Raw genomic sequence first — 10148 nt, forward strand, 5'->3', positions numbered from 1 at the left:
CCGGAAGTGGTGCGCCTATGTTTTAATTCCCACTAACAATATTTATCCACAGAACACTAATACCATTTCTCCCAAAGAGCATGGATCGTTTTGGTTATAAGCCCACTTGTCTCTGTGATGAAAGATAAAGTTAAAAATGTTACTAACTTTCCGTGGTTGTGTCGGCTCCGAGGACGCTATTGTTAAATGAGTTTGGGTTTGTTTCCAGTGGGAAGCGAGCGCACAGATGTAAATCCCTGCCACTACATTTGATTGGGTAAAGCGCAGCCTGCTTCCTGATCTGAAGGCACGCCCACTTGTAGGCTAACGCGCACAGATTCAGTAGCGCAGCTCTGAATCTGTTCTTGAGAGATTAGTGCAAACGTAACTACATGGGCCCGCAATTAAGGGTCCATTTGGTTACATCCGTACACTCTCAAAGTTGCAGACCCTCAACTCTTCAAGGACACCATGGGGGTCCCTGGACCCCACGTGGATAACCAGTGGTATAACACATAACAATGACGGTGGACAACGTGTTTTCATATTCAGTGGTGTAAAGTAACTAATTACATTTACTTTAGTACTGTACTTAAGTAACATTTTTAAGTACTTTAACTTTTCTGGAGTATTTCCACATTTCAATACTTTTACTTCTACTCCACCACATCTCAGATGCAAATTTTGTACTTTTACTCCACTACAATTATTTGAAAACTGTAGTTACTAGTTACTTTGTAGATTTGGATTATTATTACAAAACATACATTTACCACTTCAGTCCTATTTAAACTTTGGCTATTTGAGATGCGACGCGTTGTGAGCTTGTAGATCTGCTATTTTCAAAACATTTGTGAAACGGGACATTCTGCATAACGAGTACTTTTACTTTTGGTACTTTAAGTATATTTTGATGCCCAAACTTTTGTACTTTTTACTCAAGTACATTTTGAATACCGGACTTTTACTTGTAACAGAGTATTCCTGTATTGCAGTATTGATACTTTTAGTAAAACATTCGAGTACTCTTTTCACCACTGTTCATATTTGTGTGGACTCGTAGGGACAAGTCTTGCTTCTCCACACGAATCCCCGGCTGTCGATGTTGAAATGAACTGTTTGAATAATAAATATGTAAACAACATGGGAGCCAATGTTTCGTCACACTCCGCCTGACTGTCTCCTGACAACCGTCGCGTTCTTCCATCCCCCATGAAACGGTCCGGAAATAACTCACTGTAACTGTCAGTCAGTCTGCCCTAGTGTAGCGGTTGGAGCATTCCCCTTTCGGTCTTATGGGGTTGGAACTGGTTTATAGTTGTCTTTTGAACTCTGCTATCCACTTGCCAAATCAAATGGGTTCAGATCTGAACCCAAGTCTTCTGCAGGAGGCGTGTCTGAAGCCTGTCCTGGACGGGAGTCTACCAGACGTTAAAACTGATGACAACTGTCAGTCAGTTCCAACCATAGACTGTAAAAATGAATGGACAAAGTGATGCCATTGGTTTCTACAGACCGTAAATGAAGCCGATTGTTCAGGAATTTCAAATCCGCCATGTTTCTATATCACGTCATATTGCGTCATATCCTGCGCAACCGGAAAGAATGCTATTGGTTGGGTAGCTTGTCAATCAAGAACGGGGGCGGGGAATGAATGCTATTGGTTTTTACGGTATAAAAATCAAGTCTAAAGTTCGTCAAAAACCCACCCACTTGAATGGAGAAAGACACCAGCAGGGGTAAAACAGCGAACCTACAGGCGAGGCCATTCATTTGATTTGATTTGAATATTTGATTAGGCAAAAAACATTAAAACAGCACAATTACATTTAAAATACTTTGTCTAAAAGGTCCGTCCAAAAAAGACCTTGCGGTCTTGTTTCCATTGAGGTCCTTGACTCCTTGGTATTCAATTCATTCATAGTCATATGAAGTTTTACTTCCTATATAGACTCAATTTCAAAGCAGGAAGCTGGGCCCTTGGTTCCAACGCTGTTACACCATCTCTCTGTGAAGTGGTTACTTCGGTGTCTTTCTTCTGCAGAGGAGAGACGGCGGTGCATTGTCATTCTGTACGTTATATAAAGTATTATGTCGCCCGCAAACCACGGGCACGAACACACATTTCACAAACACAAATAAACACGGCTAAAGAAGTCTTCTGTTTATTCAGTCGGTGTGTTTCTTCAGTGCGTAATCCCCTTCTGATTTTTGTCTGTCTTGTGTCTTTGGTTGCAACCTCGCTGCTTCACAAAAAAAAACGTGTAGTCATGAAATTGTCTCCTTTTCTCTCACACACACTTTCACACATCACTCTCCCCCCACACCTCTCCCTCTGTCTCTCACACCATCTGTCTGTATTACTTTGTCATGTGTGCGTGCACTGCACACAAACGCACGCACGCACACACTGCACACTTTTAACCCATTAAGACTGGGGAAGCATCTGTGTAACCACTTTAACCATTATCTTATACTTTGGGCTATTAAAAAAATAGCAGATCTACAAGCTCATAGCGCGGCACCGAGTGCCGCGCTATGAGCTTGTAGATCTGCTATATTTTTGAAAATCTTGAAAATGTGTGCACATCTTTGGATATAGGCCTGTATGTTTTTTAAAGCAAATTTTTTTCCCACTCAAATCTTTGCTTCTGGGGGTCCCTGGAACAACTTATTTTGAGATGTGGGTACACAACCAAATACAGATACATTTGACATGGAAAAGTTGGAATCCCACTGATAACACAACAAGTTTTTCAGAAAACTGTCATAGGCATTTTGTAGAATCCCCAGAAGCAAAGATTTGAGTTACAATTGTTTGCTTAAAAAAATTAATCCTTCCCTCTCCAAATGGGTTAAACTATCGTACAGTATTGAGTGAAATGCATCAACGGTGGGTGTTTGCATATGAATAGTCTGCCTCTCTGTGGGCTGCTTGCTGCAGAGGCCCATAGAAGCTGATCCAACGAGTTGAGCCTGGAGCCACATGTTCCTGTGTAGGAGAGCAGCAGGTGCTCTGCATGGGCCCCATTCTGTATTCTGTCCAGGATGAAGGTGTGGGAGAGAGTTGGACGAGGAAGGGAGACGGGACGAGGAGGCAGCGAAACGCCAATTTCGCTCCTCGCCCCGAGAGCCTGGCGTGCTGCGGCGTCTGAAGGAGCGGCGCGGCGTGCCATGCATACGGATCGACCCAGACGGCGGGATCAATCAGCGTCCCGTTCCTCCTTTGGAGCCTCTGGTGATGTATCGACGGGGCCGGCTGCAGCCGAAGAAATTAACATAAAGTGTGATATCAGTGATTTACCAAACAGGAGAGTGAGCTACGAACACTACCCATGGAGAGAAGGAGTAGTCAGTCATGGTGTTTGTTATGAGAGCATACTGATCCATGGAGCCTGCCGTCTGCTCCCCTCGCCGTTTGCCCACGGTATACAGCCCAGACTACGCCGTTATATGTGTCATAGCCTGATTATCAGCCTGAAGCTGCGTGGAGCCTTCAGTCTGACATTGGCTGCAGTGTCGGCGATTACCAGGGGGAGGCAGGGATTCGAATTTCCCTAAACCAATCACAAGAGATCCACGGATCCGCCTACATCTGACGTCGTCGCACAGCTTGTTTTTTAGCAGATATTCGCTGATTGGCTCGTTGTGAGACCCACCCCCTCCTTCGACTCTCATTGGACGGTACTTTTTGGTATCGAAGAAAGTCCCAGGCTCCCATTTCAACACCAGACCAACAGGCAGTCCACTCAGAGAGTGGGCGGGGTCTATGGTTTGGAACCAGGCTAATATGTGTCCCCTTCTAACAGATGGAGACACAATTCGTGGGTAATGAACAGTGGTGGAAAAGGTACTCAAATGTTTTACTTAAGTAAAAGTATCTATACTGCAATGTAGACGTACTCTGTTATAAGTAAAAGTCCCAAATAAAAAAATTACTTGAGTGACAGTACAAAAGTATTGGTATCAAAATGTACTTAAAGTACCAAAAGTAAAAGTACAAAAATGTTTGAAAATAGCAGATCTACAAACTCACAACGCGTTGCGATGCGACGCGTTGTGAGCTTGTAGATCGGCTATTTTCAAATAGCCCATGTATAAAATAAGGCTAAAGTGGTTAATGTGTGTTTTATAATGTAATAATTTATATCTGCAAAGTAACTAGTAACTAAAGCTTTCAAATAATTGTAGTGGAGTAGAAGTACAATATTTGCCTCTGAGATGTAGTGGAGTAGAAGTAAAAGTATAGACAATTGGAAATACTCCAGTAAAGTAAAAGTTCCTCAAAATTGTACTTAATACAGTACTTGAGTAAATGTACTTAGTTACTTTACACCACTGGTAATGAAAAGCCACAAATGAGCTTAACTCATCGACTGCCACTGACGAGTGCACTCATCAGGTGGCCCGAGGTCCACACTGCCAATGACGAGTTGACGAGTGTGCAGTGTTTTCAATGGCTTGCGCTAGAGGGCGCTGTTCGCCAACCTATGAGTGATCCTATGACTTCTGGAGAACAGTAGACCCGGAAATAATGTGATCACAACAAACCCAGACCCGTCCGATCTAACGTTAAAGGATTTAGAAAAATCTATTTTCTCTTATTTCTGTTGCTTTTGGGCGAAAACAAGCCACATTCAAACCATGGAATGTATTCTCTCGACGGCACGCTTTCCCCCCACGATTCTCCGAGACGATTCTCCGTCTTTTGAGGCGTAGGGGTCCATTTGGTTCATTCATTTGGACCATTAACGGTCCATTTGGTTCCATTTATACACACTCAGAGTTATGGGGGCCTGGTGCTCAAACGTTTACATTTCAAGGGCCCTCAGTTTGGTATGCATCTGGTCTGGTCTTTAGGCTATTCTGTTTTCTAACCATGGCAATATTTTGTGAAAATTATGTGTTGTAACAGTGGACAATATTTTATTGTGTTGCATGAAGTTTCTATCGAGTTGACAGCTGACTGAAAAGTGATAACAGGGGAGTGATTAGAGGAGGGGTTAGGGGTTGAATAAATTACCCATTGTTCACGCCCATTACTAGGCCCTGAGAGGTGCTAAAAGTGCTAATTCTTTAGAAGTGATTTTTTCAGCTTGGACTATTCTGGTTTAGCAAGATTCAAATGAGCATTATCTTATTCAAATGTGCTTCAATTTCAATTCATGAATTATTTGAAAGCTTTGTATTCTGTACTTACATGATCTGCAAAAAGCTGAAAAATGACCATGGGCTACTTGTGTCTAAAACCACTGTACTGGGTCACATATAGGCAAAACTGTAGCTGCCATATGATACTATTATAGTCTTTTAAGAAGGCAGCTATGATTGTTTCTCTGTGTCTCTCAGCCTTCACAGAGCGTTGTAAGGTTCGCCTGGGGCACAAACACATGCCTTGTTAAGACAAAGGTAGAAAATAATTATGATGCAAGGAAGAACAAGTGCTGCTATAATTTGATTTTCTGACAGTGATTTAGACTGTTAAGATCAAAGCCCTCCGTTGGCCCAAATGGTGCTTTACTTGTGGGTGTTTCAGTGAATCAGATGTGTCTGTTTTTGGGTTGGATTCGCTGTCAGATGTTAAGCTGTAAATGTAAATGTGTGGCACCGCTACTCCTCACTGTTCCACCAGCTTTGTTTTTTGTGATGCAATAGCACCGTTTGAAGAAGCCCTTCAGAATAGAGCATAAAATAGATTTTGGCAGTGAAAATGGTATTCATAGTCTGTATCTATAGAGGATTTTATTATATGCCATAACTTAATAATCATAACCATCCAAGAGGTTCTTTGAATGATGAAAATAACAAGTAAATCTGAAAAAAAAAATTGTGAAACCGAACAGACTTTGGTGGAAAAAAAAGTGACCGATATTTTTAGCAGTTATTATTATTTTCTAATTTTTTTTATTGTCATAAAGAAGGATACTATCCTCCATTTATTTTTCTCTATGATTTGTCTTTGGGGTTCTATACCTTTATTTGACAGGACAGTAGGCTGACAGGAAATGGGGACAGAGATGGGGCGGTTGACACGCAGCAAAGGTCGTCGGGATTTCCAGCCTAGGTGCCCAGACGATTATGCCAACCGTCCGGGCCACTATGCTCCTTTTAATAGGAACAAAGCCACTGTGTGTTGGAAGATGTGCATTTGTGAGAGAATACGAAGTGATCCCATCGTGTCAGCATCAATCATGTAGCAGGACTGATAAGGTGTGACCTTCAGTGAAGGTCATGTGAATCTGTTCCAGGCGATGTCACACAGTGTTCCTATGAAGCTGTGTGGGTGTCAAGAAGTGTTCAAAATGAAGGGACATGTTGATCATTAAAAAGACATACCATAACCAGCTCAGCAGCCAGTATGAGATAGAGCCTTGTGATATTATCAGAGGCACAGTGTAATGAAATCAATGAAAGTGTCATCTGCCCCGGGGACTGTGATTTGTGTCAGCGAACGGCGCCTCGGTGAGCCAACGCAGGGCTTTGTTTACGCAACATCTCAGGATTTGTGGGTATATTGAAATGACATTTCTCCCAGTAGGAGAAGAACACAGAATGGACAATAGTTCACAAATGACACTTTGTTACTCTATTCTCTGGCATGGATTACAGCGTGTCTGTGTTGATGGTTATTGCTGCTATTTGCTCTGACTTATGGCTCATCTCTCCACCCCCCACATCCTCTCCTCTGTCTGCTCCTTCTCTTTATTTTCATCCTCCTCTTTCTGTATCTGCTTCGGTTTATGTTCCTCCACCTCCTTCTGTACCTCTATTTCTTCACCTCCATGTCTACCTGTGCCTCTGCCTCCTTCTTTGCCTCCACCTCTTTCTTCGTCTGCATCTCGTTCTTGGCCTCCATTTCTTTCTGCATCTCCGCCTCTTTCTGTTCTTCTCCCTTGCCTGTTTGCGTGCGCACCTCCCCCTTCCCCCCCTTCACCTCCTCCACAGGTCCCAAGCAGGAGATGATCTATGACTTCTGGAGAATGGTGTGGCAGGAGAACTGCTTCAGCATCGTCATGATCACCAAGCTGGTGGAGGTGGGCAGGGTACGTACCTCTGGACCAAACCTCCCATCTGGGAAGATAGATGGAGGCAACATGTATTTATGGAGCTGCCCTTTATCATTTGTTATATGCAGTAGATGTATCAGAGCAGCAGTTGTAGCTGTCCTTGGTGGATGGTACTTGGTGTCTTTCCGGTCCCAGTAGAGAGCCATGAGTAATCACCAGTTACTTTGATGACGGTGCTCCAAGGTCAGCCCTGATGCACATCCCCTTATCTATCTATACTCCACCGAGGAGGGTGAGCTCTTTCTGAGGAGAAACCTGCAGCTTTTATAACCCAAGGCTGATCAGAGCGCAGATGACAGCAATCTCCAATCAAATGAAACCACAGATGTCAACACTTGGAGCCAATTCAGTGGGCGAATTGGCACTTACGTCCCTTCAAGCAGTTGGCCAAGAGCTAGGCGCTGTCCGTGGTGCTGGAGTCTCTCCCCAGACCTCTGCTCCCCTCGGAAAAGCGAAATCAGTTTTTGATTTAGCAGAAAGTAGTTCATTTGTGTTTCACACGTGAAATCAAAATAGCATCGTTTAACCGGTTATTCGACAAGCCACGCACGCACGCACGTCGCACGCACATACACACGCGCACGCACGCACAGATTTTAATTTTAATTTTTACAAAAAAAAATTTCCCGCGATTTTTTTAACCCATTTTTTTCACCCGGGGGCCAATTTCCTAAGTGATCCTGGGCGCTACACCAGCCCTACACCAGCGCTACATCAGTCCCCCACAACCTAGGGAGGCCAGGGCCGAGCTCATGCTTCCTTCAATGCATGAGAGCCAACTGACCTTCTTGTCACCTGACAGGGGGGAGTTTCCCTGGTAGGACGTAGCGCGTGGAAGGAACACGTTATTCCAACCAGTTCCCTTCCCCTCCATCAGGCGCCCCGGCTGTCATGGGGGAGGCGGTATAGCGACCAGGATTACTACATGTTTTTGTGAGGGTACCTACCCTAGGAGACACGGGGAGAACATGCAAACTCCACACAGAGTAGGCCCTTTCGCCAACCCCACCTAGGGTATGGGCGCTGATGACTGAGGAGAAGACACACCCCCAGCTCCCACAGCGTCCCCGGCGGGAATCGAACCCAGGACCTTCTAGCTGTGAGGCGACAGCGCTACCGACTGCGCCAAAGACATCGCCTGATTGTCGAGGTCGGAGCGCTAGAATATAAACGTTCGGCCAATCAAAGAAAAGCACACGCACCGGGAGGATGGGATCGACTCCTGCCCGAGCCAACTTTGTTCAACTGTGTGGCTCTGCTTGCTTGTAGCATATATACTGTACATATAACGTAACATACTCTTGTATTCATTGCATCTGTCATTCTAGACTTACAATTGATGAGATGATCAAAGCATTAATAATTACCACGAGCCCCAGAGGGCACGTTGAGCCACGAGTTCAACGATGCTTGTAGGCAGTCGATAATGTAACATTAACATTAACCTGATCACAGCAGAACGAGAGCTACTGGCTGACTTAATGTTCCTGCATGGTTTCTTTCTGACAAACAGCTAAATATTGTCCAATTTTCTATTAGGTGTATAGCCTACAATGTTAGGGTGACCATATTCTGAATTCCCCAAAAGAGGACACTTCAGGCTATTTAGCTATAGCCGTAGGCTACTCATTCAATTCTGAACCGATTCTTAAAATGTAAAATTCTCTATTAGCTGTGAAGGGCCTTCTTTCATGTCTATCAGTCATGAAACATTGGCGGGTCTCCATCGCACATTTCAGGTGCGCGAGCAGCGCAATGGGGTCTGATTCAGAGTCTGAAATGGAAGAACCGTCGTCCTAAAACACCCTCGCCCCCGGTCTAATCCGGCGGCCTCGGCCTGCGAAAAAAATGGGGCAGTGTGTTTTAGGACGAGCGTTCCGTTTTCCACCCGTAGAAACCTCCGGCTCGAGTTTTTTTCTTTTTTCTTCGTCCCAGAAGTGGGGGGGATATCACCCAAACTCTCAAAACCCCGGACATTTGAAGGATTTTATAAAACCCCCCAGACAGGCCGGACAGCCCCCCAAAAGAGGATATGTCCGGGTAAAAGAGGACGTATGGCCACCCTACTAGGCTACATTATATTTTGGCTATATGTGATAAGAAGGAGTGTAATAAAATTGTAGAGTGTGATTGTGAACGCTTTCCCTAACTCTAACCAATCTCTGTTAGTTATGTAACAAATAGGCAAACTCATCGTTGAGCAATAAAATAATATTCATGCTTATAGCCTATACTCTGCATAATGTCAGGGGTAGCAGCGTGATGTGCTTATAGTAGCCTATACATTTGTATTTCTCACTCGGAAAACATTAAAATTGACGTTGAAATTAAAGCTACGAGGACCCCCTACCTAGGGATCCCGGACCCCCGTTTTTACATCATATCAGACAGCAATTTATTTTGTTAACTGTCTTGCCTGTCTAAGTGACTCTATAGGTAGCCTACATTATATTTTGCTTATATAATATAATGTTGACACTATGACAAACTCTTGTTTCCCCTAACTCCCTAAACTCGTTTAGTTATGTATAATAAATAGCCGTCATTTTGCAATCGTTCATGAGGATATGCAAATGAGCCATGCGTTCTTACTCTGCATGCTAGCCATGTCTTTGCTTAGCCTGGTAAACCCCCCCTCCCTCCGGAAATCTTATTTCGCAAGCTCTGTTACCGTCATGGATGAACTTCAACCAGGTGTTTGCACTTTCCCTTACTGCTTCATTCATCTACATAAACGTTCATATTTCAATATAAAGGGCTGGCCATGGATGTTAGAATTATGTTCGGGCCCTCAGAATTACCCGTATCTTCCGTATTGTTCAATAAAAAGCATTTTAATCCGATTGGTGGCCATTTTCTCATAGAGTTATAACGTATCGGAGTGCAATTCACCTTCCAACCGATACGGTCGCGATGTTGAAAGCTTATGGAGAAAAATGGCCACCAATCAGATTCAAATGCTTTTTATTGAACAATACGGAATATACGGGTACTTTTGAGGAAACGTGCATAATTGCAACATCCGTGGGTGAGCAGTTTATATTTGAAATCTGAACGGGTTTACTCTATCAGCAGCGTGGTTTCTCTTGGGACACGGATTGG

The 10148-nt window shown here is 43.9% G+C and overlaps 1 protein-coding gene across 1 annotated transcript in view; it reads left to right on the forward strand.

Annotated features, from left to right (window-relative positions):
* LOC308094549 (receptor-type tyrosine-protein phosphatase U-like) overlaps window positions 1-10148 on the forward strand; it is a 164652-nt gene that overhangs the window by 131413 nt on the left and 23091 nt on the right. The window contains exon 19 of the mRNA XM_080441273.1: window positions 6925-7022. Coding sequence (XP_080297399.1) covers window positions 6925-7022 — 98 coding nt within the window. The remainder of the gene's footprint in view (window positions 1-6924; window positions 7023-10148) is intronic.

The sequence above is a fragment of the Gymnoscopelus braueri genome (genome assembly GCF_963280865.1).
Source record: "Gymnoscopelus braueri genome assembly, chromosome: 11".
Taxonomy (NCBI): Eukaryota; Metazoa; Chordata; class Actinopteri; order Myctophiformes; family Myctophidae; genus Gymnoscopelus; species Gymnoscopelus braueri.